The sequence below is a fragment of the Pelobates fuscus genome, chromosome 9, assembly GCF_036172605.1.
Source record: "Pelobates fuscus isolate aPelFus1 chromosome 9, aPelFus1.pri, whole genome shotgun sequence".
NCBI lineage: Eukaryota > Metazoa > Chordata > Amphibia > Anura > Pelobatidae > Pelobates > Pelobates fuscus.
Window position 1 is genome coordinate 27947779 of NC_086325.1, and position 13498 is coordinate 27961276.

Here is a 13498-nt window from a genome sequence, read left to right on the forward strand (position 1 = left end):
TCGAAGGGACTCCTGTGAAGACGAGCAGAACTCCATTCCCTGCAGCCCTTACAGCCTGGAAGCTGAGGTGCCTTCGCACGGACGAAGACTGAGGATGACGACGAAAGATGTGTTTATGATAATGTTTATTTATGTGTATTTTTATATTCAGGAAGGTAGAGGTACCGACACTCCTAGCTGTGAGGTATGCATTAAGACTACAAGAACAGGTAACCATATTTCCCAAACCCTAATTTGGCATTCACAATACGAGTGTAAAGGAGATGTATCAAGATGTAGATACCTAAATATAGAATATAGTGTGTGCCATTTAGGAGTAGGAGAACCTAAGTGCTTCAGTCCAGAGTATCAACCTCGTACAATTTGGTTGACTCTCAGGAATGGAGATCCTCAGGGGACCCTAATTAATAAGACGGTGTTAGAATCCGTACATTCTTCGGGTGTTCTGCTATTTGATGCGTGTAAGGCGATATCAAGTGGTAGAAAGCCGTGGAATGTATGTGGGGATCTTAGATGGGAGAGGACGTATGGATCTAACGATAAATATATTTGTCCCAGTAGTAAAAATAAATATGTGAGTCCTAGATGCCCAAATAGAGATTATAACTTTTGCCCATATTGGTCTTGTGTGGGGTGGGCAACTTGGGGACAGACAGTAGACAAGGACATGATAGTGACTAAGTTGCCTACCAGCCCATATTGTAAGTCTATGGAATGCAATCCAGTCCATATACTTATAAATAACCCCGACAAGTTCTTAGATACATATGGTAATTTATTTGGGTTTCAAATATATGGGACGGGTTTAGATCCTGGGACAGTATTGTTTATAGGGATAGAGACTGATACGGTATCCTCCCAAACTCATCAAGTATACCATTCCTTTTATGAAGAGATGAGTATAGATAATAAGATCCCCCATAATGCTAAAAACCTGTTCATTGATTTAGCTGAAAGTATTGCCGGTAGTCTTAATGTTACCAACTGCTATGTGTGTGGAGGTACTAACATGGGAGACCAATGGCCTTGGGAAGCAAAGGAGGTAATGTCCGGTTCTGAGGCAGTTGACCAATTAATATCTACACAAGCCGATTATCATATGAGTGTTAGAGGTAAATCTGAGTGGAGATTAAAGACCTCCATCATAGGTTATGTTTGCATAGCAAGGAAAGGAATGATGTATAATACTTCTGTAGGAGAATTAACTTGTCTAGGGCAAAAAGCTTATGATGATGATACAAAGAATACAACTTGGTGGTCGGCTTCAAATGTCTCAGAACCATCTAACCCGTTTGCTAGATACGCCAATTTAAAGGATGTGTGGTTTGACCTATCCATCACATCTACCTGGAGAGCCCCAGCAAATTTGTACTGGATCTGTGGTAAGAAAGCCTATTCGGAGTTGCCACAGGACTGGGAAGGGGCATGTGTGTTGGGTATGCTCAAACCATCCTTCGTCTTGTTACCTATTGAAACAGGTGAGACTTTAGGTGTTAAAGTGTATGATGTGAATCATAGGAAGAAAAGGGGACCCATAGAAATAGGCGCCTGGGAAGATAATGAATGGCCTCCCCAGCGTATTATAGATTATTATGGGCCAGCCACGTGGGCAGAAGATGGTACCTTTGGTTATAGAACCCCTATTTATATGCTCAACCGTATTATACGATTACAGGCGGTGGTTGAGATTATTACTAACGAGACATCACAAGCGCTCAATCTTCTAGCGAAGCATAATACCAGGATGAGGACAGCAGTCTACCAAAATAGATTAGCCTTGGATTACCTTTTGGCAGTAGAGGGAGGTGTATGTGGGAAGTTTAACCTGAGCAATTGCTGTCTTCAAATAGATGACGAAGGGCAAGCAATAGCTGAGCTTACTAGCCATATGGTTAAACTAGCGCATGTGCCTACTCAGGTATGGAAAGGGTACAATCCAAGTAGTTGGTTTGGTAGCTGGTATGAGTGGTTTGGAGGGCTTAAGGCAGTGGTAGGTGGAGTCCTACTGATTTTAATGTTGTGTCTACTCCTGCCGTGTCTTATACCCTTAGTAGTTAGGTCTGTGCAAAGCCTGATAGAAAATATAGCAGAGAGGAAGGCTGCTGCACAGATAATGGCAATTTATAAATATAAGGCTCTAGATCAGGGAGAACCAATGCAGGAAGATGAGTGTTGAAGATTCACATCATAAGATAAGTCTGGTCTGGTTCAAGGTAACTTGCGGTGTATGCAAACTAAGGTTAAGTGATGCCTCAAGTAATTGTGAAATATCAAGAGGCATCAAAGGGGGGAATGTGGTGGAATCTCGGTAAAAATAAATTTAGTAGGCCGAGATTACCACGTGGCATGTGTACGTGCATATGCTGACGTATCGATCAGTTGGTTGCACGAGGCAAGATACAATCAGTAGTGTACGGAGCATGTGCAAGAATACAGGATGTAGTATTCCCCTCCTCCATTGTGCTGGACAGGCCATGTGGTCAAGCAGGAAGTTAATTCTTATTTGTATTGATTGGTCAAGAGAATGTGCGGGTGGAGCTTAATATGGGAGGAGTTATGTGCCTATATAAGGAGCCTGCACTATTGTCCGGGGCTCAGAACTTGCTGTATTTTGGTGACATTAGTCCCTCTGAGTCCCGATCGGTGATCCAATAAAGAATCTCTTCCTTCCTGAAGAAACCTGTGTCCATCTCTCTGTGCTTGGCTTCCGTCAGTTTCTCCGGTATCATCCTTATAAAATGGGTTCCTATCAGCAGGGACTCTATTAAACACTGACTATTTCCTTATAAAATGGGTTCCTATCAGCAGGGACTCTATTAAACACTGACTGTCTCCTTATAAAATGGGTTCCTATCAGCAGGGACTCTGTTAAACACTGACTATTTCCTTATAAAATGGGTTCCTATCAGCAGGGACTCTATTAAACACTGACTGTCTCCTTATAAAATGGGTTCCTATCAGCAGGGACTCTATTAAACACTGACTGTCTCCTTATAAAATGGGTTCCTATCAGCAGGGACTCTGTTAAACACTGACTATTTCCTTATAAAATGGGTTCCTATCAGCAGGGACTCTATTAAACACTGACTGTCTCCTTATAAAATGGGTTCCTATCAGCAGGGACTCTGTTAAACACTGACTATTTCCTTATAAAATGGGTTCCTATCAGCAGGGACTCTATTAAACACTGACTGTCTCCTTATAAAATGGGTTCCTATCAGCAGAGACTCTATGGCCTGATAATCCCTGTGTTTCACAGTCTCACACCTCTTTTTTAGGGACCTATCCCCCCCAGCTGCTTGTTTTAGTCTCTCCCAGCTCTAATTTCTGCCTTTCCTTTTCAAGTTAAATATTACAGCCAGTCAGTCCTCCTCCCTCTCTATGGTAAGTGCATGCACGGCCTCTGTTGTGAGCTCTTTCTCTGCCCCGCGAGGTCTATGGTAGTTGCTGACGCGGCGGTCGCTGATTGGTCTCGGGATTCGCCTGCGTCACATGTTGGCTGAGGCCGAGACGGAGGCACGTGACCCGGAAACCGAGTTAGACATCAAGAGACAGCCTGGGAGCGCTGGAGACAGCCCTGCACGCAGAGACAGCCTGGAGCTGGCCTCAGAGACGGAACGAGCAAAGAGACTGCGTCAACCAACCGAGAAAGTCTTCTCCACTCAGAAATCAGTGTCTGGGACCGAGTCAGACCTTCTGCTGACAGATTGTATTAACCAGGCGGCCTGACAGCCAGGACACTGCTACCTTACTGAGACTGCCTCACTGAGTGAGAGACAGCCAGGAGGACACTGAGTGAGACAGCCAGCCAGGAGGACACTGAGTGAGACAGCCAGCCAGGAGGACACTGAGTGAGACAGCCAGCCAGGAGGACACTGCTATCCTGCAGCCCAGCTCCCTCACACAGAGACTGCCTCACTGAGGGAGAGACAGCCAGGAGGACACTGCTATCCTGCAGCCCAGCTCCCTCACAGAGACTGCCTCACTGAGAGACAGCCAGGAGGACACTGCTATCCTGCTGCCCAGCTCGCCCACAGAGACTGCTTCAATTAATAGGAGACTGCCCTGCTCCCTTATAGAGACTGCTTCAATTAATAAGAGACATCACAGGTCTTACAGAGACTGCTTCAATTAATAAGACATCCCAGCTCTTACAGAGACTGCTTCAATTAATAAGACATCCCAGCTCTTACAGAGACTGCTTCAATTAATAAGACATCCCAGCTCTTACAGAGACTGCTTCAATTAATAAGACATCCCAGCTCTTACAGAGACTGCTTCAATTAATAAGACATCCCAGCTCTTACAGAGACTGCTTCAATTAATAAGACATCCCAGCTCTTACAGAGACTGCTTCAATTAATAAGAGACAGCCCAACTCCCTTACAGAGACTGCTTCAATTAATAAGAGACAGCCCAGCTCCCTTAGAGACTGCTTCAAGTAATAAGAGACAGCCCAGCTCCCTTGCAGAGACTGCTTCAAGTAATAAGAGACAGCCCAGCTCCCTTGCAGAGACTGCTTCAAGTAATAAGAGACAGCCCAGCTCCCTTACAGAGACTGCTTCAAGTAATAAGAGACAGCCCAGCTCCCTTACAGAGACTGCTTCAAGTAATAAGAGACAGCCCAGCTCCCTTACAGAGACTGCTTCAAGTAATAAGAGACAGCCCAGCTCCCTTACAGAGACTGCTTCAAGTAATAAGAGACTGCCCAGCTCCCTCACAGAGACTGCTTCCTGCAGTGATATAGTCCAGCTTACTCATAGATTGGTTCCTGCAATGAGAGTTCCTCAATGCAGTGAGACGCTTCAGTTCACTCATATATACTGCTTGCTGCAATAATACAGTCCACTTCACATTTAGAGACTGCTTTCTAAATTACAGACCTGCCCAGTTACAAAGTCTGCTTGTTGGAGAGAGACTGATCCGCGCACAGATAAAACCTGGAGTGAGACAGTCCTGCTCACTGATAGACTTGCCTGTTAGTGAGGCAGCGTGCTACCAGAAATTTAGAGACAGGCTGTCAGACAGAAGCTGTCTGATGACTTTAGTATTTGCCACCAAGCTGCTATATACTCCCCCTTGCAGCACACTTTACATTCTGGCACAAAACTGACCAAGTGAAATCAGCATTGCACTAATACTGAATGATACTGCTGAAGACCGTATGCTGGTGAGACATTCTGTGATTCAAATGTTGCAAGTGTGACCACACATTGTGAATTACCAGCAGATTGACTATTTTCTGTTTGAAAAGACTGCAAATGTAAGGATGATGGTGCAAAAACTACATGAGTTATAGCCCAGGGGGTAGAAAGACTTGTCCAGGCCGGACAAAACGGCATTGCGATAATTTTTCTTTTTTTTTTTCTTTTTTAAAAAGATCACCATTTTGTACAAAACATCATAGAATACATGGATACAATAATGGACATATCTTTTGGAAAGTTTGAATGGCGACAATAAAATACTTCTGATCATACAGTGAGCATACATGGGGTTTGAAAGGGCCATGAAGTGAGATATGACCACTTACTGGGTTTTCCAAAGCATTGTATTTTCAGAACCGTGTAAGTCAATACCCAGTTGTTAAATATCCTGTGTGTTCCAGCACCTGTCATGCACTGAGTCATTGAAGCTGCAAGTTCTCTTATTCTGTATGAATTAAAATGGCATCAGTAGCTGGATAAGTTTTATTGCTATGGAAATGCCTGGGACTTTAGAGAACGCAGAATTGCCCCTCGAGGGGCCACCCCACAGGGCAGAATATGCAGATGAGGAGAATGAAGTCACATCATGCCCTACAAACGAGACCACAGGAGATGAAATGTGTTGCAATCCTCACATAAAACCAGATGGCGATACAGAATCTGATATGGTACTCCCTGACGGGAAGAGACCCCTGGAAATTACAGATGTAGTGCTGGAAACCAGCTCAGTGGCTGAACTGAAAGTTGATGGGAATATAGACTCTCCGTCTACTGTGGATGGTAGCAAGAAACAACAGTCTTCCACTTTCCAAACTTCAATTTGTTCGAATTTGGAAATTCCACCTGATGACAGGACCCATCTGGTTTCTCAAACTAAAGCAATGGGACATGGTGATGGAGGGGAGGGGATTGAAATGTGCACGTTATCCACTGGAAAAGTAGACCAAGGAAAGAATGGGAATGGGGCTAAGGATGGAAGTGCACCAGAAGAAGAGAATGGGCGTAGTAAACAGGGGCCCAAAAGGGTTACCTTTCCATCTGATGATGATATTGTTTCGGGAGCCCTAGAACCAAAAGACCCCTGGAGGCATGGTGAGAAATGCTGCTAGATATAATGGTTCTATATAAATATCTCATTCCCTTCAGTCCTGTATTCCCTGTTCCATATTGGTTACGTCCCATACACAGTTTTCCATTGTCTCCCTAAATTAGGCTTGGTTTGGGAAGTGAAGTGCAGTTTGAAGGCCAAAGTAGTTGTACTAGAAAGAAAAAATCGCAAATTAGGCTTGTTAATTTTTTTTTTCTAGCTTTGATATTTTGGCTTACGATGTGCAATTTACTTGTCAATTTTTTTTATAATTCCAGGTTAATGAGGAAATCCCTGATGTAAGAATCTAAACCTTTTTATTAAAGACATTTCAGGTTTCTTGAGATCTCGTTATAGTTACAAACTACCCCGCAGATTATTGCTAATCATTTATCTCTGATGTTAATAACCCACAGATACAGCAAGGGGTTAAAGCAACCATTAGTTACCACTTACAACAGAGCATTTTTGTTCCTACTTTTGTACAGTCCATTATCTAAAACTGAAACCATATACGATCGGTTGCTGGGTTGATCAATTATATATCAGGCTATCTGAGCACTAATAAGTTATTAATTAATGTGACTTGCTAGTTTTGGTTTAACTCAAAGGTGCAGCTTTACAGTATAAGCAGACAGTTCTAAGTTAAGATATTCTTAACTGTAGTTCTTTTTTATTTGATGTTTAGTACATATGACTTTGTTCTTTTAAATCACCGTGAATGTATCCTGTATATTCCCTCCACTTGGGCACTTTGGTATGAGGATATAAAATATCCCTTTAATTCTGGATCATGCTAATAATGAGCAGACCGTTACTATTTCTCGACTCCTTGCTAGCTAGACAGTCCATCAATGCCCCATGCATCTAATCATTGTGGCACCATGCCCCAGATGCCTGTTGCCATAGGGCACTATTACAGGGTTGTACTGCATGTACTAGGTTATTGCTAAATGCTTTAGGGCACGTGGCAGTGCAGATCTGTGCTCGTAGCTATATGAAGAAAAACAATAACCTGATGTTTTAGTAGATTAGTTACACAAAGTGTATACATGACTCTAGCCTGGATAAATATTTTGCGGAGAGTCAAATATATACTTTTTATGTAATAGTTTATTTTTATTTTTTGGTGATTGCTGTTATATTGTGGACTATGTATAAAAGGTGTGTGTGTTCCGAAAAGTGGAGCAAACATGAAAATGGAGCGGATTAGCAAAGTAAACTGCCTGCCCGGCCCACTGGTTTCCATGGAGACTTCACTTAATTTAGACCACTTTTCAGAATACGACTTTATTATTTTAATTTTTTTGTTTTTATTCTTAACCTTGCAATGACTGCACTATAACCTGTAATGTATTGCAGTCGTTCTATAGCTATTATTATAAGCAAAACTGTGAAAGTTCTCTTTATTGTTTTGTTTTTCTTAATTTTATTCATACTTACCTCTGTGTTGTTTCTAGATAGAGGGTTTCTGAAGACAGTCCTGTCTACCCTTGGAAGCAAAATATAATCTGTATGAGTGCCCTTAATGAGAGAGCCTGAAAGAATGGTTTGAAAATAAGGGTCACTCCACAGCCCCAAAAATAAATAAAAGAAATCACTGTTTATTACATATACGCTCAGTGAAAACATGAGTGTCTTCAATTATGTTTATTTTTTTTTTCCCATTATGGTTATAAGCTATAAAAGCTGCTGATCTCTTGTCTGCAGCCTTTGCAAGCCCTCCCCTTTTTCACCGGTACACACTTTCTGTGGCTGGCTGCCCAATCACAGACTTTCGAAAGCAGCTCAATGAGAAAGTCTTTGCAAGGCAGGTGCTATGGGCAATTGGTATATCTAGTGAGAAGTCTTCTGCAGGGTCCTTGTGCCCCATGATTAAAGGAACATTTAATTAAAAAAAATAGTACATATAATCCCAAATAAAATATGCATGTAATTTGTTTTGTATGTTTTCTTTGGGGGTACATGAAACTTGGTTTGCGGTAGATATATACCTAATGCAAGCCTTCCCCTTCTTACTCAGCACAGACCTAATGCAGTTTAATTAGATCTTTGCAAGGCAGGTGCTCTGGGCAATTGCTGCCTTTTGAGCTAACCAAACCAGGAAGTAACCGGTCCAGCTGTCTGTGTGACAGCTAGGGGGTTGTAACAAGGTTTATTCATAAAAGTGTTTGATGCATGCGCCCGGGGACTCATGGAAGCATAACCACCACTGCAGTTTTGCCGGGTTATGATGCTTAAAGTTTCCCTTTGAATGACCATGATTTAGTTCCTGGTTGGTGACAATCCTGGAAGTTAAATGTGGTCACCTTGTGTCTTTAATTTGTTTTTGCATAATTTGAAATCATTATGAATATATTAAAATAAATGTCCTATATATATGCAGAGCTAGCCCCTAGGGAGCCCTGACCTTGACCCAGATGAGAATAGCTGCCCACCCAGCCCACTCAGCCGACGACCGGCGTAACGCCATAATGACTATCACAATCGACAGACTACTACACAGTTCCAGGACTCTTTTTGCCTCCGGTATCGCCAGACCCGGCCTGGGAGACGTGGAACATAAAACCTACACACAAACCCCCGAAAATACGGATACACACTGACGTGAGTCCAAACACTACACCTGGGAACCACAAACAGGTGGACCGCGCGCTTCCTGCGCCCGGTCCTGTGCAGGTGCGGTCTTGGCCCGACACCCCCTGACGGACGCTTATTTTGCACTGGTGAAGAGGCAGGTAGGTTGCTCTCCACAGAGTATACCGCCCAACGCCTAAACAACAGGCGTCAAGTCATGGCAGACCCCATAAGTGGGATCCTATTTAAACCCTATATTTAGGGACCCCCCTCCCCCCCCTTTTTTCTTTTCTCTCTGATTCTTCTCTCTCCTCTCTTCCCCCGCACCTATTGCACTGAGGGCTCGGTGCTTCCTCCCCTCTCCCCGGGATGGCTGTCTCGCCTCCCCCTTCGCCGCGCGGGCCGCGGGGTCTGGGTTTGCCCCGGCGCCTCTCCGGCTATGGTCGAACAACATGCGAGGCCTCAACACGCCTGAACGGAGATCTCAACTGCTGCGCTCCCTGTGGGCGAAGAGGGCATCGGTTGCGTTCCTGCAAGAGACCCATATCAGGGGGGGATGCGGGACCGCGGCTGAGGGACTCGAGGTACCCCCAGGGATTCTTCGCAAGCCACGCGACAGCCAAGAGATCTGGGGTCACAATCCTGATAGCGAACACGGTGCCATTCGAATGCACGGGGCAATTGGCCGATCCCGTGGGACGCTTTCTCTTTATTAAAGGTTCCATCGCAGGCACTACATACACATTAGCAAGCATATACTCTCCCAACACCCAACAGCATAGATTCCTCAGGAAAACGCTGCTTAAACTCGAACAATTCTGAGAAGGATTACTACTGGCAGCAGGGGACTTGAACGTCGCACTAGAGCCGCGAGTGGACACATCTAAGGGAACTAGCTCCCTCCTACGACATAGTTTGCAAGACAACAAGCGACCCTACGCGGGGCGGGCTTGGTGGACTGTTGGAGAGCTTTTCACCTGAGCGACAAGGATTATACATACTACTCCACAGTCCATAAGCGATACAGCAGACTGGACTACATCCTTATGGCCCAGGAATCCCTGTCCCTGCTTGTGGCAGCCGAGATTAAAGCGGTCTGACCACCACCCCATACTAATGACTATAGCCTCCCCCCTGCATCGACCCAGAGAACGCCACTGGAGGATGAATGAGTCGATGCTAGCGGACGTCCCAACTGCCGTGGGAATTCGCTCCGTACTGACCTCGTTCTTCGACGAAAACGAAGACCGAGACATGCCAGCCCTGACGTTGTGGGAGGCGCACAAGTGTGTAGTGCGGGGGCACCTCATTAAACTGTGCACCCAACGTAAGAAGGAGCAACGACGGCACATGGAGCAGCTCGACCGACGAATCTCAGAACTGGAAGCGGCTCATAAATCCACGCAAACAGACTACGGCTATGCTTCTTTGCTAGAGGCCCGGAAGGCTCTTCGCGATATCCTACACCAAAAGCTTCAACACACTATCCGATTTTTTTTTTTTTCCTACGAATATTCAAATAAATGCGGACGGCTCCTGGCGCGCATGCTACAGAAGAAGCGACGGATGTGCCATATTTCCAAACTTAAAACTAGGGAACAAACGACGACCCAGCTCCCAGATAAAATTATTGAATCATTCAGGGAATACTGCCACGCCCTTTACAATCTGCCCACGGAGACCTCTCCTGATTCCATCCACCGCAGAGAGCAACGGATTACGGAATACCTCCAAGAATACGTTACTAAAACGCTGAGCAGAGACACAGCAGAAGCACTAGAGGCTCCCATATCGATAGAGGAGCTGCAGGTGGCGCTGAAGGGCGCTAAACTCAATAAGGTTCCAGGCCCGGACGGACTGCCCATCAAATACATAAAGGAATTCGGAGAGGTGCTGCTCCCCAAACTATTAACAGGCCTTAATTCTCTCCTGGAGGGGGGAACGTTCCTGAGAGACTCACTCATGGCAACAATAACAGTAATACCCAAGGAAGGCAAAGATCCGACCAACTGCGCCAGTTATAGACCAATATCGTTACTGAACGCTGACCTGAAGCTCTTTACGAAGGTCCTGGATACACGAGTCTGCGGGGTCCTCCCGGAGTTAGTGAAATCGGATCGAGTGGGATTTATACCAGGAAGGGAAGCGAGAGACAACACCATCCGCGCCCTTAATGTCATCCACGAGTAAGGACCAGAAGCTCGTACTGCTCTCCACCGACGCAGAAAAAGCGTTAGGGTAGACTGGCGATATCTGATGACAACGCTACAGGCGATGGGTTTTGGCCCCCAAATGAGAACATGGATATCTTCACTGTATACGATCCCTACGGCCAGAAAAAGGGTCAATGGGGCTTTGTCCGCGCCGATACACATACATAATGGTACGAGACAGGGCTGCCTGCTCTACCCTCTCCTGTTTGCCCTCTCCCTGGAACCATTCCTGGGGGCGGTCAGACGGGATGGGGGAAATAGAGGGATTCGCACTGAAAGGAACGGTCCATAAGGTGGATGCCGATGATATGCTATTCTTCGTCAGCAATCCCCTGGTCTCCCTTCCAAACTTATTGAGAGCTTTTGCAGAATATGGACGGATTTCCAACATGAAACTGAACAAGGAAAAATCAGAAGCCATGCCCCTGTCCATGACAGAAACGAATGTGTCACATATGAAATCCCAATTCACATTCACTTGGTGCCAGACAAAGCTAAAGTACCTGGGGATCTGGCTCACTGCGGACCTCTCGCAACTCTATGCTCACAACTTCGCCCCGATGATGCTCACGTTGAAAAACGATCTGACAAGATGGTCCGGCCTATGCGTGTCATAGTTTGGAAGGATGAACGCAGTTAAAATGAACCTATTACCGCGCTTACTGTACCTCTTCCAAACCATACCGATAAGTATACCTGCGACTTTCTTCCGACACATGGATACAGCCATCGCCAGTTTTATCTGGCAGTCCCGAGCCCCTAGGCTCAAGCGAATGCTGCTTCACCAACCAAAGGCCCAGGGGGGAGTGGAACTCCCTTCCCTGTTGACCTACTATAGAGCAACGCACCTGCTCCGCATAGTGGACTGGCATGTCCCAAAGACGTGCAAGAAATGGATACTTATGGAACAAGCTCAAGCGGAAGGGAATATACCAGCGACCATATGGTTGAGCGGACATCTGAGGAGCCCTCGTATCCGGACTCACCCATTCATCGGGGTGACGCTGAGAACCTGGAACCTCATTAGCACCAAATTCTCCCTGACCACGACACCTGGACCGCTGACCCCACTCACCTAGTTTGAGGAAATCTGCCAAGCTAAAGCGCACATAGCCAGAAGCATCTCTACGATCTACTCACTACTCCTAGCCGCAATCCGAGCCGGGCCAGCAAGATACATGGCAAGGTGGGAGGAAGCCACCGGCGTCCCTCTTATGGAACCACAGTGGATGAAAATCCACATACTGACACACCAAAGCGCAATGAGCTCCAAACACCAAGAACTTAATTACAAGCTAATGACCGGATGGTACAGAACGCCCGAGAGGATACACAGAATGAATGCAGATGCACCCAACACCTGCTGGAGATGCGGAGAAGAAACTGGATCGGACATCCATATATGGTGGACATGCAGGAAAATAGCACCATTCTGGAGCCTAGTCCATGCACAGATCAAAACCATCCTAGACTCTGATCTCCAACTTCTACCGCTCCAGATGCTCCACCACACGGAGATGCCCATATCGAGATACAAAAAGACGCTAATGAAACACCTCCTAAATGCAGCCAAATCACTGATTCCAATCAACTGGCGGACTACACGGACACCAACCATCCAACAATGGATGGACAAGGTAGAGGACATACACGGGATGGAGACCCTCACAGCGACCCGTAGACAAATACATGCAGACGTGGACCCTATGGATGGATTTTCTCTCGCGCAACGGGACGTGAGGGTGCCGGGGCCCTTGTGCGGCCGGGGGTGGGGTGGGCGTGGCGGGTCCAGGGGGTTCTGCCGTTCTCTTCCCCCCCCCCTCTTTTTTTTTTCCCTTCTTCTTCTCAGTCTACCTCCTCCCGCTCCGCCTCCTCTCTCCAGCATCACCCCCTCCCTCCTCCTCTCTGCCCTTCACCCCCCAGATACGCTGAACAGGGGTGACGAAACCTGCACATGTGGGAGGGAAGACCAAAGGCAGCTGAAGCACGAAACAAACAAACTAGTGGTCAACCAAAAACGCTCCAACACCACAAGGGAGACCTACAGGCTGGTGATGGGAGGCAAGGCGGGTCCGATAACCCACACAACTGATAAGACAAAACTGGAAGAAATAAACAGGACATGGACTGGGGGGGGGGGGGGTAGGAGGGGAAGGGGAAGGGGAAGGGGAGAGGGAGAGTGTACCCCTGGCATAGAGGACTGGAATAGACAGCCACAACAGAGTGACAACTCACCCTTATCCCGCGACAAGGGACTATCCTACAATATAAGACGCAAGCATAAGGGAAACATAAATGCGCACCTCTGGGCCCAGTGAAACACATAGAAACACGATGTAACCCCAGAATGCAAGGGCGCACAATAAGGCCACACAGAAAGGGGGCAGACGACTAGCTACCACGCATGATGATTA

General features: G+C 46.2%; 1 protein-coding gene and 1 long non-coding RNA gene across 3 annotated transcripts in view; one reads left to right on the top strand and one right to left on the bottom strand.

The window, feature by feature from the left end:
• Positions 1–13498, bottom strand: part of LOC134572638 (uncharacterized) — a 454902-nt gene that overhangs the window by 251162 nt on the left and 190242 nt on the right. The window lies entirely within an intron of this gene.
• Positions 4322–13498, top strand: part of PPP1R37 (protein phosphatase 1 regulatory subunit 37) — a 38070-nt gene continuing 28893 nt past the window's right edge. For both annotated transcript variants that reach the window (XM_063431712.1, XM_063431713.1), the window contains exon 1: positions 4322–6299. In XM_063431712.1, coding sequence (XP_063287782.1) covers positions 5699–6299 — 601 coding nt within the window. In that variant the 5' untranslated portion in view covers positions 4322–5698. The remainder of the gene's footprint in view (positions 6300–13498) is intronic.